Raw genomic sequence first — 17,568 nt, 5'->3', positions numbered from 1 at the left:
ACCTGAGTGACCAGCAATATCCCAGTTTTCAGCTCAGTGCCTGAGTTTAGTGCCAGTTCATGTTTAAGTCACAGGTAGGTATTGAGATCCCCCAGCTGTGCCTCATCAGGCACTCCAGTTCATCAGTTTGCTCAGCAGAATCTCACACACAGCCAAAATGGGATATAGCCAAAAGCAAACGTGTCAAGGACTGAATGCAACTGCAGACCCTGACATATTGATGCTTTCTTCAAATGCACCCTCCTTACCTCAGCATTTGCCCTTCCTCAAATTCAGCTAAAATTTCAATATGATCTTTCACCAGGGACAGCAACATCTTTAAATACTGTTATATTTAACAGCTGTCTTTGACCTCTCAGCAACTGTTGGATTTATGCAGTCCTCAAAATTTACCAGACTTTAATATATCTATGGATTAAGCATCGTGTTTTTGTCCTCTCTCTCTCTACTCTGGCATTCTAAATTTTTTGAGCCCTGTAAAGTTAGGTCCTTCTTTGTACCTCATCTTTCATCTAAAAGTTGAAATTTCACTTTTTCAGCTATCCCTGTAGACAGAACTAGAAGCAACTGTAAGAAAGTTATCATCAGACCTTTAGTTTTTCTCATTTCCTTTATATTTTAAAGATAGGTCTGATGGACCTACTGAGGGAAACAAAAACAAAAAAATTAATCACCAGATTTGGAATTGTATCTATTTTTTAATGCCAGGAGAAATGTTTCAGCCACTAGGAAAAAAAGAAAGTATAAAGAACAATGACATGCATATAAAAACCTCAGTGTTTCCCATGAAGTAGACAACTAGGCAGAAATTAGTCAGTGGAGGGACTCATCAAGATTTTATTTTAAGTAACCCAAAACATCTCCATGATTTCAGTGTATGATTGTTTCTCAAGTAGGCACACAGAATATGGATGGACTCTGTAAAAGGCTTGTGGTCTTCAGCATGCTCAGACCAGGCCACTGAACAGGGTTGAAATTACAGAATATCACAGAAGCAGGGTAGAGCAGTTCAAACTTAGGTCTGATCCTCCAGCTAATATGACAAGGGAAAATACCTCGGACGGGCATGGAGTACATCTCAAAGTACAGATATTTCTAGCAAGAGCTAGGAAGCAGCCTCTTGCATATTTACAGAATAGGAACCATATGAGAAGACAGGAAACAGCAGAGTATTATGAAGTATTTAAATACTTCAGAAATAATCAGGAGCAAATAATACCTTTCAACAGCTATACCACCATAATGTGAACACGGAACAGAATTTCCAAATTATAGCTTTTATTTTTGCTGCAACATCTTTATAAAGTACCTCATATTTTAAAATAAACATAAAAAATTTAACTTGAACAGTTATGGTATACATCACTTGCCATGCACTTCTCTTTCAGCAGCCGCATGCAATCAAGTCAATCTCTCTCTGTATGACATCTTCCTACCATTCTCTTGGGAAGCCATAAGAGCAATGATCCTTTGAAATCCATAACCAAGACATCAGTAGCTGTGTTTTAAAAACTGGGGAGCAAATAATGAGACATTATTACCAAGAGGAAGAGAAAACTGCTTGGACTGCCACATACTGTCATACATTTATTCCCTGTTTGAGACTCTTTTTATATATCTTTGCATATCTGTGTATGAAACTTAAGGAGAGGTATATTTATATAGAAATGCAGCTTTACAACCTAACTTGACATGTTATTTGTTTATCAGAAAGATTATGGTATAAAAATGACAAACCACTTCCTCTGCTGAATCCCTTCAAGACTGACAAATGGGGCAAAGGAGTTGAGTTTTTCTCCTGGAAAGATTCACTGCAACATATATATGACATACATGAAAGACATGATAGAATATGGAGTCCAAGTTAAAAGCAAGAATTTATAATCAAATATCCATATGTACCTGTGCCAGGAGGGACAAGGCACTTCAGCTGCAAGTCTGCTGAGAGATTCTGAATCCCTTGCCCTAAGGTATGACTATACAGATTTCCTGTGGCCTGAATCCACAGGGTGTTGCTAAGACTTCAAAGACTGGCAGGTGCATTAAGACCACATCTTACAGCGACTAAGAGAACAACATTCAACCTCAAACACAGCAACCACATCAAGCCAAAACCATCGAGAAGGTAGTGACTATTTTACACAGTATTCAAAGAGTTAGAGAATTCCCTCATTAGGAGGGTCCCCAATTCAGTTTGCCCCCAGTCTCAAAGCCATACCTCACAGCTATCAAAGTCACGTCCTTGATGGCATGCTCTGAAACAGGCTGCTGAAGCCTGCCACTGGGAAAGGAGCTGGTCAGGCAAAGTGTGAGCAAAGGAACCTTGTGAACTGTAGACCCATGGCAGCATTATTCCAGGCCCTGATTCTAGATTTGTTTCTATGTTAAATGTTTTAAAAAGGCATTGGATACAACCAAGGTTTTTCCGAGCAAGGGTTGGAACCCAAGAATTCTTCCTCCAAAGTGCAAAGTTGCACAAGATTACAAAGAGACACTTTAACCTCTCAAGAGAGACAAATTCAGGTACAGTCCCTCTGTTACATAAAAATTCGCTATAACTATTTTGAGGCCAGAGCTGTGCTGCCAAACACAGATCTCCACCTGGGCTTAGCCTAACACAATTACTGAATGAAATATAGTTGCTCTGCTGATTGCTTCTTTCACATGTACATGACCATACATGCTTCCCATATCCAGTTTTTGCCTTATCACATATTTAGACCATACATCCCTTAGGAAGGAGCACATTTCTATGTTTGCCTCTGCACAGCATGGGACTATACAGGATTCAGGGTTTTAGGCCCCACAATTAAACAAGCTATTATATTTTATGAGATTAACAATTTTAAGACAAAGGAAATATAAGCTTCAGTAACTTAAACACTAGACAGTGATGTAAGTTTGGGAAGATCAAATGTAAAAAACGAGCATGGCTGAAGAGGAAATGAGTGTTTTATGCTACAAGCTATATTTAGTTTTCTTTTATGCAAACTGGCTAATGACTGTGAGAGTTTTACCCTTTGCCCCACTCTTCCTCTTACTCATTAAAAATAAAACAATCATTTTGTATGGCAAATAATGGGGGTAGGGAAATGTTCTGTGACTTAGTGCTATGAGTGATGAGGAACCAGTCAGAGAGAATGCATTTCCTTTTAATTATCTTATAAATATTTTAAATCAATTGCAAAAAGCATAACGGGAAAAAAAGGATGTGTACAGATCACCTTCAGGTTGTAGCCCATGTCCCCTCTAGGGCATTCTACTGCACTAATAATGGCCTGACAACAAGGTTCAACTCTCATGTAAGCTTGGCCTCACTCTCTCACAGGTGTTTATGAAAAAATTCAACAGCTACCAGAGATATTAGAAATTAGTCAGTGAATGAAAAAGAATGACTTCTAAAGAAATAAAAAAAAAGAACTGACAGGATGGAAATAGAAATAGGAACCTATAATGAGAATAAAACACAGCACTTCATTTATTAACTAATACTGTCAGGAAGCCACTAGAAATAAGTGAAAGATCTGGCTGTCCTTATTGGCTTGGACAGAAAGACATTTTGAGAGGAGCTAGCAGGACTTAACATAGTAATGCATATTATTATATTTTTTGAAGATCAGCTTAGGCAAAGACCAACAGTCACAAATTAAAACAAAACACCTTTTGTAAAACTGATAGCATCTACTTTTCATTATCTTTCCCTTCTGCCAACACCCCTGCAAATAACAAGTGCAGGTGTGGTGCTCAAGCTGCACTGGCAACATCCAAGCTTCCCTGCCTTGGGACCTGCCCAGCGCTGTAGCTTAGTTTGGTGCAAAACAGCTGCATGAAAAAGCAATAATTTGAAGGGGCAATGTAGAAGCAGAAAACCCATCAGGATCTGAGAAAAACATCAGGATCTCTCGTGGCATGGGGAGAGAGCAGCTGTAAAGAAGTGGAGCCGTTTCTAATGTTGCATTTGCAGCAATCCAGAAGCTCCCCATTCCAGCTGAAGTATTTACACTGGCATGTAACAATTGGCAGGTATTGCCATTGCCAACTATACTGGTATAATTTCTTGAGAGTACAACTACACATATGTAAGATAATTAGCACTTCATCATCATCATGGCTGGGCTTCGCGAACGAAGATTTGGGAAGGCTCTATCCACATTTGCTACAGGCACGCTGGTGGCTTATGAGGCCAATACGTGACAGACATATCCGATTGCAAAAGGCACAGCAGAAAGACTCCTTAGATGGTGTATTCTGCAATGCACGGTTCTTTCTGCGTTGCCTTTTTTCCTCGAGGGTGATCCTGCGTGTGCTCTCAAAGGAGACAGTTGCGTTATAGATGGTGTGTCTCCAGGCCTCCCGATTGGAGGCCAGAGTGGACCAGTTGTGGTGATCAATAATTAGCACTTATTTTTCTAATATAAGCAGAGCAGATTAAATCTGACCTTTTCTCAGCTCTTTGAGAATACAAGTGTAAGCAGATATTTCCATTACTCCCACCATCCTGACTGCCAAAGGAGTTTCTCATCAGATCGTAGCCAGACATCACACTGGCAGGATGCTCTTCCCCATTGTTGAGAAATATCACAGCATGCACTCACAATTAAAGGGCATAATTGACCCCTGCACAGTAGACACGCCTCTCAGCTAGGAGACTGCACTCTTCCTTGGATGGTGTTATAAATAATGCAAATATATAATACACAGTTTATTCTATTACAGTACTATTTCATGTACATGGTAATTAGTGTTGACCGCTAATGTTGTGATTCTGGGACAAAGAGCATAGAAATTGCTCATTTTTGTCAACCACTACTATTGCACATTTCCTGGATAAACATTTACTACATGCATACATTTTCAGATGACACCATGCAAATAGAAGTTAAAATCATGATAACATACTCCCACTGGCTGAGTGGTGAGTAGGCCATAGTTTGGTAATTAGCTGATGCTGTACTGATGGTTCATCAGGCAAGCATAGTGCTTGTTTATTTGGGTATTTGATATTCATAGAATCATAGAAAGGCTTGGGTTGAAAAGGACCTTAAAGACCACCTAGTTCCTATTCTCCTGCCAAGGGCAGGGATGGCACCCACTAGACCAGGTTGCTCAGGGTCCCATCCAACCTGGCCTTGAACACCTCCAGGTATGGGATATCCACAACTTCTCTGGGTAACCTGTTCCTGTGCCTCACTACTCCTTGAGTAAAGAATTTCTTCCTAACATCTCATATAAATTTCTCCTCTTTCAGTTTAAAACCATTTTCCCTTGTCCTATCACTATCTACCCATGTAAAAAGTTGTTCTCTCTCATTTTTATAAGCCCCCTTTAAGTAATGGAAAACCACAACAAGGTCTCTCCAGAGCCTTCTCTTCTCCAGACTGAACTACCCCAGCTTTCCTAGCCTGTTTTCAGAGAAGAGGTGCTCCAACCCTCTCAATCTTTAATTACTTTGCTCTTTAATCTCCAGAAAAGTATGGGATTCAGCTAATTAGAAACAATTCTGTTTAAGTGTCACTTGGTTTGCTTCTCCCCATGCTATGACTAGTGACATTCCTTTGTCATTTAAGGATTCAGCTATCCTGCCATGTATTACCTTGATGAAGCAAAAACATTTTGTGATATCAGATCTAGTTCCCCGGTAATGAAAGAACTACTCTATGTCAGAATACAAAGCATCAAAATTTATGAGGTCATAAATATGTGAGTTCTACATATTTCCCATGCTTCTGATGACTGAGAACCTCCAGTTTTTGATATCTGCCCTGATTAAAACCTCTTTTGTCCCTTGAAAAAACTACAAGTCTAAATCAGTTACAGTGATTAGTTTAGGCTTCACTGGAAAGAAGCCTAAATTATATCCCTAATTCCCTACACACAAAACCAACCTCAACCTTCATACCTTGAATAGCATACAAACACATCAAATTCCTCCCAGCCATTGTCTGTACACAGTGTCAGTGTGTAATATCACCCAGAAGTTTGACACCTGAGTCCTGAAAACACAGAGTCAGGCTACTGCCTTGAACAACGTATCCATGTGCTTGATTCAGCCTGGCCAGGGAGAAAGAGAACAAAGAATTAAAAAAAAAAAAATACATTATCAGTGTTAACAACTGATGATAGTGTAAGGATTATTTGCATTCAAGCAACAATCACATTTATCTGTGAAACACAGGGGGTCCAATTTGAAAAGGGAAAAAAAAAAACAGGATGGCAGTGGGAATCAAACATCCAAAGCTGACTGCCATAAGTCAGCTAGTTTGGCAGTGGCTGAAGAAGTTTTATAAGTTTTTCATGAGTCCCTCTGTGTCAGCTTCTCTTATCTTCACCGTTAGCTGTACTAGAAATGCATGCAAACTGCTCAGTGGGCAAATAAGGCCTCGGTGGAGAATAAGAGTGCCTCGTAGACCTGTGCAGCTCCTCAGCTTTGTGAAATAAATGAAAATAGGACAAGCAACAATAACCTTGGCAATAACCTTGTGCCGGCAGGATAGCATAAGGCTCTTTCTGGCAGACACTCTGACACTTCTTATTCCCAAATATAGACCCTGCCTCTCTCAAAACAGGAGAGTAAACTAAGCTGCACCAGAAAAAGCACTTGCAGAGTTCCCTTTTCTTGCAGAGCAGCACAGATAGCAAGGAGCGCAGGGTGACTCAAAGTCCATCCACAGGTCATATTTTGTCAGCAGGATGGCACAGCCAGGTATCTCACTAGGGCTGGACTGCAAGATGTCTGAAGCACAGAAACAACACCTCAGTGCTGCATTTTAAGAAAGTGTGAACAAAAAGACTGAAGTCAATTCAACTAGACCAACCCCCCACCTGGCTACAACCTCCTTGCAGGGAGCTGGAGAGAGCGATGAGGTCTCCCCTGAGCCTCCTCTTCTCCAGGCTAAACAACCCCAGCTCCCTCAGCCTCTCCTCATCAGACTTGTGCTCCAGTCCCTTCACCAGCCTCGTTGCTCTTCTCTGGACCTGCTCCAGGATCTCAATATCCTTCCTGAACTGAGGGGCCCAGAACTGACACAGTACTCCAGGTGTGGCCTCACCAGCACTGAGTCCAGGGGAAGAATCACTTCCCTGGTCCTGCTGGCCACACTGTTCCCGATCCAGGCCAGGATGCCATTGGCCTTCTTGGCCACCTGGGCACACTGCTGGCTCATGTTCAGCTTCCTGTCAATCCAAACTCCCAGGTCCCTTTCCGCCTGGCTGCTCTCCAGCCACTCTGTCCCCAGCCTGTAGCGCTGCCCAGGGTTGTTGTGGCCAAAGTGCAGGACCCGGCACTTGGCCTTGTTGAACCTCTTCCCGCTGGAATCAGACCATCTCTCCAGCTTGTCCAGGTCCCTCTGAAGAGCTCTCCTGCCTTCTAGCAGATCAACACTACCCCACAACTTGGTGTCATCTGCAACTCGGTGTCATCTGCAATAGTTTGGGTTGGAAGAGACCTTTAAAGGTCGTCTAGCCAAGGCCCCTGCAATGAGCAGGGACATCTTCAACTAGACCGGGTTGTTCAGACAATTCTGGGCCCAGGATGTTTTGGGTTTCACCTCAGCCTTCCCTCTTCTCTCTCTCTTTTTGGAGCCCCTCTGGTCTCAGAATAGTGACTAAGGTTAGGAAAAAAACCCAGAAGATTTGAAGTGTTATCTGTACTTAAAGTTGAGACAGTTCATACAGATTATATTCGTTCTGTAGCAGTGATTAGCCTACACACTGTATGGCTAAGCTATGTTCCTGCTCTTTCTTCTTTTACAAGCTTTTTCGTTATTCTCTCTCTCCCTCTACTACAGGCTGGTATTTTTTTCTACTGTATGTTTACCAGTTTTCTAAAATTTCTAAATATAATTCTTCTCATCTGTACTAGCCCTCCCACAATCTTTTTGTGCCTCTTTTATATTATCTGCGATTCAGATCAACTATTTCTCTGCCTCCACACCTCAGTAACACACAGACTCACAGAATCGTCTGGGTTAGAAGGGACCTTTAAAGGTCATTTAGTCCAACCCCCTGCTATTAGCAGGGACACTGCACTTCCCTACAACCTAGGCACGTCTGATCCTTTCTTGCACCTTGGCATATGCTGATGACAGCATCTGAAATTTTCTGAGAGGTATGAATGCCTACTTAGCACAGAAGGCAAAATGCACCTCCCATTAGGAGAAGCTCGTCAAGTGCTAGAGCTCTCTAAGGTTATTCCCACCCCACATTCTTTATATTTCTTCTCCACATATTTCCCTGCAAACACACTCTCTTCCCACATTTGCTTCTGTGCATATGTCTCCTGGCTGGTTAGCATTTGGCATCTAGGTAAGACCTCATTAACAAAAAAAATAACAAGTAAATTGTGTTTGTGTTACTAGTGAAGCAGCCAGACTTAATCTTCATGAGCAAGGGTTTCTATCCATTGCAAAGAGATTGGTAGCTACAGTCAGTAACCTTAAAATGCAAGGGTTTCACTGAGCACTTTTAAAATTGCTGCAAAACACAGCAAAATGATGGGGAAGACACTGGCAGGATCAAGTCTGAAAGGTGGAAAAAGTCATCAGAAAGAGGTGCCTCAGGCCCCTAGGGGATACATCATTCAGGTTCAGCAGTCCAGATAATATACATGTAGGAAAAAACTCCTTACTTGGTAATCTAGAAAGAATGGAGGAGAGGGAAAAGCTAAGCAAAAACAGAAGCATCAGGGTGTGGTAGGAAAACACCAAACTAAAAAAACCCAACTGGCTTAAAAAGAATGACCCAAAGTCAGAGTTTATCAGTTTGAGATCTACTAGAAAAACCTATTTTAATATGCTCTTCCCTCAGCTTTCTGCCTCTGCTACTGGAGGTGTTTAAAAAGAATCTAAAAATAAAAACCAAGATAGAATTAAAAATACACCATGAGCAAAAATAATACTGACCTTTTTCTGTTTCCATGTAAACTCCCAAGAATATTGGAAAAGGTGTCAAACCATTTTTATGTCTCAAAAATATTTCTTCTACCATTTTCATGACATTATCTAATTTGCCTTTGTTTACTCATTACACAGCCACAGTTTAAATAGACAATACAAGCTATGTTATTACATGATTGAAAATCAGATACCTTGTGTTTCTCAAATCTGATAAAGCAAGGCAGACTTCTCTTAAAGCACATTGTGGCTTGAAATGCAAGGTTGCGGTTTTGGAGTCAGACATTATTCTTGTTATCTTCACCGTGGTCTCACACTTTAAAGAAAAGATTATTCTCTTCGCAGGTGCCACCATAAATGTATTTAACAACCTCCCCCTTTTTAGCATTTGTTTTACTGACGGGATTCATATCCTGCTCTACTCAAATTAAGACCAATTACTGTTTCCCTCTGTAGTACAATTTTATCCAACTCTTTTTAAAATGGTTGCTCTTCTGCATCATATTCCTTCAAAGGAAGAAAGTCTTTCATAACATCAGGTCTTCTTGGTCTCTGTGTGAACACTCATCTAATACATTGCAAGGACATTATATCTAGACTATCTTTTGCAAATGGCTGCTAGGGTGGCAGGGGAAAACATACACAAAGTTGTCTAGGATTAATGGCAGTTTTGATCTGAATTCTGAGAATCTAAATGTTAAGTCCAAACATTTTACTGCCACTTTAGACAGGCAGCCTTTTTCTTTTTTTTTTGGGGGGGGGATGTGGAACTAGCCCCCAGAGTGTTCTTCAAGGGAGCATTCCACATCATGTTTATCTGAAACTATCTAATCAATTTAGCAGCACATCTTATCTAACAGAATAAACATCTTACAAGGATGCAATGTTTCTAAACTCAGTATCAGTTAACATACCATTATCCATTGCGTGAAGTCTCTAATCCTCTTTTGTTTCAAGTCTGTAGCACATGCTTGATTCAAACTGCTCCAGACAGTAGTTTTTCCATTAATGGAACTATGAACATCACGCAATACACAAGTCTTTACAGCTAGGTACCTAAAACAAGGTAAGTAGGACTAAAGCATGCCTTTTCATCCTATAAAAGCAACTGTTTCCCAGAATTATTTTCCAGCTTGATTTGAAAGATTATTATAAATGAAAGGGCAAGGGAAAAAAAAACAAGCCAGTGTTCAGACAGTGACATTGTAAAACCATATTCCTATTTCAGGGATGTGAAATAATTTATAAGATAATACAATATACATTATTTTCCATATGTAATAGTTTATTCATGCCAGAGGGCAGATCCAGTTGTATCTGATCAGTGGAAAAGCTTAATGCGATAGCTGCAGAGATATTTCCCACAGTAGCTGTATTAAAAAAAAAAAAAAAGAAAGTGCTTTCTATGGAAACTAAAATAATAATATCAATGTATAATTGCTTTATATTACAAGTGTCTCTACAACAGAATAAAGGCCAGCAATTAGCACTTCTCAATGCTTAAAACCTATCAGCAAGATTTTGTGTTTAAAAAAAAAAAAAAAACCACCACAGAATTTATAAATAAAAGTCCTGAGTAGGAAATCTGTCAGATAAAAGTTTAAACAGAAGCAGCCTGACTTGAAGTGCCCACTCTCAGCTAGAAGCAACATCTATTGTACTGGTCACCATACAAACCTATAAACTTTAAAGCCAAGACAAGGGCATTTCAGTGGGTTCACACAGCAACTGACAGCAATTGAAGTTATTTCATCTCTGGTAAATCACGATAATATTTGCATACTCTTAGCCCACAGGAAGGATAGGGCTTGGTAGAGACTAGAGAAAGAGGCTTAAAATAAGCCAAGTTACATTGTCTTTCCCATGAACAGAGATCACACAGTGACTTATCTAACACCTGGTAACCTGCCAGCCACTGAGACCTGAAGCTTGAGTCTATCAACAGCTGGCCAACTTTATGCAGTTTTTATTTCTTTCAGTTTATAAGCAGGTTTAAGCTAAAACTCAAGATGTCAATCAAACCAGAACAAGTTTCCACACAGGGCTTAGCTCAACTGTATTAGCTTCAAACCAGCCTTAACCTAAAGAAGAGCTACAGCTAATCCAGCTTTTAACACGATCAAAGCAAATTGTATTAAGAATTCCCCTTTGGCTGGAATAGATGGCTATACCAGCCAGCCTAAATAAGCCCCATATCTAGTCAAGCCTGTCCAAACACCTTTGTAATGTAGAGCAACTCCACATAAGGAGGGTAAGTACACTCAATCATCTCGCCAGTTATTGCATCCTCTTCAGATGAAAAATGCTGTATCAGAATTCCTGATTTGGTGGTGTTGAGGGATGAGAACACAGTACAAGATTAGCAGAGATGTGGAAGGGAGACTGCATTTCAAGGAGAGAAGCAGGACCAAGAGAGAGGAAGCAAAGCAGTTGGCTTACAAGCCATCCCAACAAGCACTGAGCTACATCAAGCTGGCTACTCCTGATAGAAATTTCTTCTCCAGAACAGTTCACATGCAGACAAAGACAAAAAGTATAGGAGCAGTTCTACCCTAGCTAAAACCTGCTGCTGAATGACTGTAGGCCCTTAGAGGCTGCAGGAATGAGAGGCCTACATCAGGTATTTAGTTCAGTGCAAAGAGTTTGTCAGATTTTAGGGGGATGAAAAAAAAGGAGAGTTTTGATTTACATTTCTGCTAGCATAATCGCTGGTGTGCAGATCAGGCCATGCCTGGCAAGAATAAATCAACACTACTTTCCTTGAATGTTTTGTGAATAAATGACTCCAGAAAACATCCTGATCTTGCATCATCAGTTTCTGTTTGATGGGAAGTGAGCAGCTGTCCTTAGGTAATGGCAAAAGTATGCAAGGTTGTAGAGCATCTCAAGAGAAAAAGAAAGAGCTTGAATATCGATGGACAAAACATATTAAACAATCTGTCTTGACTTGATTAATTTGATATAAGATAGCCCCAACCTACAAAGAGTACTGGGGACTTTAGGATTTTTGTATATTCTGACCTAGGACTTCAGTTTAGGTTTAGAACAGAAAAGTTCTCAAAGGTCCATACTAGCAAAACATTTCTTCCCATAATAAAAGACATTGGCGTAAGAAGCGTATAATAGATAGTTCTTAGCACCTCACTGAGTCAGGCAATGACATACACACAGTGCATGCAATATACAGATAGTAGTAAAACAGTCTGCTAGTTCTAGTCAAACTCTGGAATTTACTGTAGTAAAATGCAGGTGCAACACATTGCATATAATAAAATGCCAATCCCAGGAATTTGTCTGTGCCTCACTAAGAGATAGTTCCACAAAAACGCTCAGTAGCTGTCACAGAAGTGAATGGAGACAAGGAGATATTAGGAAAGAATAAATCTGTGGTTCCAAACACCTTGAGAAATCTGCATTTGTGGTTCCCATGCATCATTTGGAAAGGATGTTGAAATGCAAAAGACTTAGAGAACACAAGGACAATTTATAGACATGAAATTATATCACTATGGCTAACATTTAAATAGATAAGGATTCTTTAGACTGTGTATCTGAACTGAAGGGGCAGTATAGGACCTGTTCTATAGTGACAATAGGACATGATGGTCGGATCATGTGAAGAAGAACTAGAAGGCACCAAATACTGCTAGTAAGAACCAGGTTCAAGTCAAACAAAAGCAGGTGATTCTTCACACAGGCAAGGCTGGTCTGTGAAACGACTGAGTAAAGGATGTGGTAGCTGCTAGCAGTTTACTGTTGCAGAAAACAACTGGACAAATGGAAGAGAATTTCACCAATAGCTGCCAAATGAAAAAAATACTGAAAAGAAAAAGAACCAACCAATCAAAAAAAAAAACAAACTCACAAAAAGCAAACAAACAAAAAAAACCCAAAACACCAACAAGAACCCCCACACCCACTGTGCTGACTTAGAATTCTCCAAATCATAAAATTGCTTAGGAAATAATTCTGGGAGAACACCACTATCTCAGAATTGTTAAATTCTTCCCCAGATATTTCCCCAGTTAAAGGCCATTGTCAATGCAAGACAGGAACCTGGAAAGATCTTGAACTGTACTGCATCCATTCTTGCATAGACATCTTTCTTTTTAGGTAATAAAAACCTTCTAAACATGAGCATAATTTTCAATGCAATTGCTCATACATTAATTTCATAATGCTTCACTCACTCCCTCTCTCCCTTGCCTTCCCTCTCTCTTTTCAGATTAAAGAAAATCCAGATGGGGTGCAGGTGCTGCAAAATGATTCAAAGGTACAATAGAACAAGAGTTGCTTAGACTGAATAAAAGAAAAGCATGAAACCATGTCACTGTGCTCCTCTACACCTGTTGCTTAAATTAGTCTATTTAAAAGGTTGGAGTTTTCTCAAAGTTTACAGTATCTTCAAGCATAGGCATACTGATTCCCTCCAAATGTCCTTTCTGTTTACTGTAATTATGGTCCCTTTTTATAATTCCTGTCCCACAAAGTAAATTGTGTGACATTGAAAACTCTTCTGTAGTAAAGCTATTTCTCATTTAGGTAGCATGAGCTTCCCTCAATTCGGTAGAACAAGGAGCACAGACTTTGTCAGATTTCCCTCTCTCCTAAGCAATGAAAATGAACTATAGTTCCTTGCTTCCATCATAGCTTTTAAATCTAGTTAGTTGTGGGAATTATTCCCATATTAAAAGTCTCCCTAGAGAGGAAGCTTCGCTAGTTTGATAAAGACCACATTTCATCCCCACTTGGGGGCTACTCCTTCCCTTGGTCACTTCTGTAGAAGAGGTAAGGAAGTGGGGTGGGGAAATGGTGCTATGAGAGAAAGAGGGGAGATAAAGAAAAGAGAGAGGCCCTGAAAGAGATAAGTCAAGGAAAATGTAGAGCAAGAGGAAGAAAATAAATCAGAAGGGAAAAAAAAAAAAAGAGAAAAGGACAAAAGACTTGAAGGAAGAACAGCAGCAAAAAACAGAGATATTTTAGCTACTACATGAGGACATACTAATTAACAATCCATGCAATGACTACTCATTGGCTAATGAACTCCCCAGAGGAAACAAAAAATAAAGCTGGAAACAAGCAACAGCCAGCACACAGTTCTCCAACATCCTGCTTATGTTCCTGGTGAATCTCACTACAGGGGCTAGTTATGATCAGTCCCAGGAGACAGCAGCTGACAGCACAGTTCAGCATTTGCATTCGGTTTAGCTCATTCTCAGGACCTGAGGTAAAGTTTAGTGACTCTAGTTCCTCAATACCTTCAAGTTAAAAATGAAACTTAATCTTTCTTACTAATTATATTGATTAACATCATAAGTAATATTTCCTCTACAAATTTTCCTTACTCCAGCTATATTTTTGATCCAGAAGAAGTACAATCACCTGGACACATCCATGAAGTAGACGACTATAAACACAGTGAACAAGGCAGCAATAAATTCAAATTCAAAGAGAACAGTGAAAATGAAGAACACAAAAACGAACTTCAGAAGAATGAGCTAAATAGGACAGAAAATAAAAATCCATTAAATAGTACAAAAGAAACTCTCTGGAATCATGGAGGCAACAATTTTCAAGAGGATGGCCTTGTGAAGTGTGCTGTAAAGCTTGATGTTGCAGTCAATGGTGGCAACTCCTGTGCTGAAGGGCACTCCACACTCAATCCCAACACAAACCTGATGAAAGAAGCCAGTGAAAAGGGAACCTGCAGCCAGTCAGAGGCTTCTTCAACCAGCAACAGAGACTTTTACACCATATCAAACAGGTCTGGACAAGAACCTGACCTAGAGACAGGAAGTCAGAGGAAAGCAACCTGCGATGCGTCTAACAGTATTTCGGACTCCCAGTCTGCACAAGACAGCATCTTTCTCAAAGGAAACTCAATACTGAGGACACAAAACAATGCCATACAACTGCCAGATATTGACTACCCTGAAAATGGCAATCAAACCGGGAACTGTGTTGAAAAAGACAGCTTTTCAGTCCACTGTGCACATTCAGACCAAAACACTGGTCCTTCAGCAATAGAGAACCAGGACCTTTGTGTAACCCCATCTTTGCCTGTGAAGGAGAGCAGTGCTGAACCTTTTGAAACTGACTCTGCAAATTTGAGTGAGGGCATTACTGGTGATATCACTGCAGTGGCTGTTACCAAAGTCACACAGGTACTCACACACCCCAACCATAAAGACATCAACGGAGAAACTGAGGAGGAAGATGCAGAAGTTGCAGCAGCTCTGGCTGCACTGGAAGCTGCAACTGCAGGGGAAGACCTGGAAGATGATGACGAGTACTAGATGAAGGTTTTATCCTAATACACTAGGTAAGATCCAGATTTTATTTCTGGATCTATATGAACACATGTACAGCACACATGGAGAGCTGTTATGAACAGCATATATAAAAGGAGTTGGTACTTAAACCTCTGTCTCTTCAGCTGTTTTATACAGCCTTTTAATTTCCACTGCCCAAGGTACAAAAATGTTCCCTTGGCTAATGGTAATACTCTTCTCTGTGGAGCCAACCAGGAGGGCAAAGCATCATTTCTTCCACACAGAACATTCCGCTGTATACCCACCTCACCTGGACTCATGCAAATGTTTCCTTTGGCTTTGACCCTCATGAGGGTCTACGCACACTGGAGGCTCCAGGTTCAGAAAATTTCCATTATTTAAAACAACCATTGAAGCCATGAAGTTAGAAACCACATATTTTCATCATCAGCACAAAAAAAAAATATATAAATGAGCCAAAGTTCTATGATCTACGGAAGTGTGAAATCAAGACGGCAGCTTTGCTTGGACTTCACTGTGGCTATGGTTCCATTATTGATTAAATCTAAGCCCGTGCATGTGCAGCAGGCATTAGGACGATAACCTCATCTCTCCCCTTACATCTCCCCTCAACTCCATGTTGCTGCTTCAGTTCCTTAAAACTGCAGAAGTCTAGCCAAATCCAAGTGAATAGGTAACTTTCTGTTGGTTTTATGAGCTGAAACAGCTCACATAAGAATTGTACACACAATATCAGAGGTGCTGGAGAGGGATGAAAATTCAGTCCCTACCAGTTTGGATAGATTAAAACTGTAGTAGAACTACATCCTGAAACCTCTCAACTCCACTAAATCTTCCAGGCACACATCAGTTGTCTTAGCAATACAGTTTTCAAACAGTTTATGTTTCAAATATCCCCAGCAAGATGTGTTTTGTTTATGTACAAACAACAAGGGCCAATGTGGACTCCTCCATGGCTCTGCTGTAGTCCTGAAACTTACAGCAGAAAAAAGGATCAAGCTTCCAAGTTGAACTAAGCATAAGTCCTGAAAATAGCTGCATTCCTGGAGGGGCTGCATTCCTTGTGGGGAAAAAAGGAGATAGAGATCAATTTGGTGCTGCCAATTCAGCAAAAACATGGTTGAAATAGAAAGTGCTTGACATTTTATACTGAAATTTTATGGTTATCAAGTTTCTGTTATAAACTCCAAATAAATTTTTTAATCATATAAAAAATAATCTGGTGGCTTTTGTACTTTATGCATTTTCTGAATACAAAAATTACATTCAAGAAGTACTATAAGATATAGCCCTCATTAGATACACAAAAAGCACCAACTATGTATTTGACTACAGTATATGCTGAATCCTAGTCTAACCACTAACATACATAAGGATCAGAATATTAGGAGGTGGGTTTTCAGTAATGTGTAGATATTTAAATTATTTCATTTAAATGCAAATTGTTTTAAAGTGCAAGACTAAGTCAGTGTTTCAATTTCTCAAAACATTAACGATAACCTTAGGAGCAATTAAAACAACCTAAAGTCTCAGCTTCAAGAGAACTATATTCAGCTACAGACAAGAGTCACAATATTGTATCTGTAAAATAAAAAAGCTTTATATGTTTTTAAAGTACTGTAGTACTGTTGATTTCTCTACCACTTTCCTAATTTAACAGATCCTTCTAAGCATTTTCATAAATGGATACAAGTTTTATGTACACATTTGCCTTTCAAAGATTACTACAATATCAAATGCCAGTGAACTACTGGCACATTGTGTATTACTAGTTGTGATCATGACAGGACATCACATATGTTTGTCTGTATCGTGAGGGTCCTGAGGGTATTTCCAGGCCTGACTGTCCCTGCCCACCAACCCAGGGCTCTCCCTGCCCTGCCCAGGGTTCCATGTCAGTCCCCATGGGGGCCAGACCCTGCCCCAGCTCCCCGCAGCCCTGCCCAGCCTGGCCACAGGCCCTGCCAGAGATGCCTGGGACGGGGTTGCCCTGCTGCCTGCGGCTGCCCCACACCCTGGCTGGGGTGGCAGGACAGACTGGCTATGGCATCCAGGCCTGCTGTCCCTGGGGAGCCTCCACTGCTCCCCACATCCCAGCCCCAAGGAGCCACCAGCCCCTGCTACACCACGGCACAAACCACGAAAAAAAAATTACATAAAAAAAAGTTAAAAAAAGAAATGCAACAAACACCCACAACACTTACCCAATCTTTCAATATCCACTCAATCAAATTTTTCTAACCTGAGCTCCAACCTGAACATCAAATGCAAATCCCAGCACGTTTCTCACCTTGCTGCTCAGGATTAAAACATATTAGAGGAGAGTCCCTGGTCAGACCCAGCCCAGACAATCCAAACCAGGCAACCCTTCCAAGGATACCTGC

At 40.4% G+C, this 17,568-nt stretch overlaps 1 protein-coding gene and 1 long non-coding RNA gene across 12 annotated transcripts in view; one reads left to right on the top strand and one right to left on the bottom strand.

Annotated features, from left to right (window-relative positions):
- Window positions 1-16,402, top strand: part of C4H4orf19 (chromosome 4 C4orf19 homolog) — a 48,175-nt gene extending 31,773 nt beyond the window's left edge. For 8 of the 11 annotated variants that reach the window (XM_064653042.1, XM_064653044.1, XM_064653045.1 and 5 more), the window contains 2 exons: window positions 13,117-13,164; window positions 14,242-16,402. In XM_064653042.1, coding sequence (XP_064509112.1) covers window positions 13,133-13,164; window positions 14,242-15,187 — 978 coding nt within the window. In that variant the 5' untranslated portion in view covers window positions 13,117-13,132 and the 3' untranslated portion in view covers window positions 15,188-16,402. The remainder of the gene's footprint in view (window positions 1-13,116; window positions 13,165-14,241) is intronic. The other 3 variants (XR_010430202.1, XR_010430201.1, XM_064653038.1) reach the window with 3 other exon arrangements.
- Window positions 1,259-7,048, bottom strand: LOC135413382 (uncharacterized). Its single transcript, XR_010430204.1, has 2 exons — window positions 5,900-7,048; window positions 1,259-1,512 (listed from the first exon to the last, which is right to left on the bottom strand). It is a non-coding gene; the product is annotated as an uncharacterized LOC135413382 (long non-coding RNA).
- Window positions 16,403-17,568: the final 1,166 nt, after the last annotated feature.

This window comes from Pseudopipra pipra, chromosome 4, assembly GCF_036250125.1.
Source record: "Pseudopipra pipra isolate bDixPip1 chromosome 4, bDixPip1.hap1, whole genome shotgun sequence".
Taxonomy (NCBI): Eukaryota; Metazoa; Chordata; class Aves; order Passeriformes; family Pipridae; genus Pseudopipra; species Pseudopipra pipra.
The sequence above is the reverse complement of the archived record's forward strand: the minus strand, read 5'-3'. Positions and strand labels throughout refer to the sequence as shown.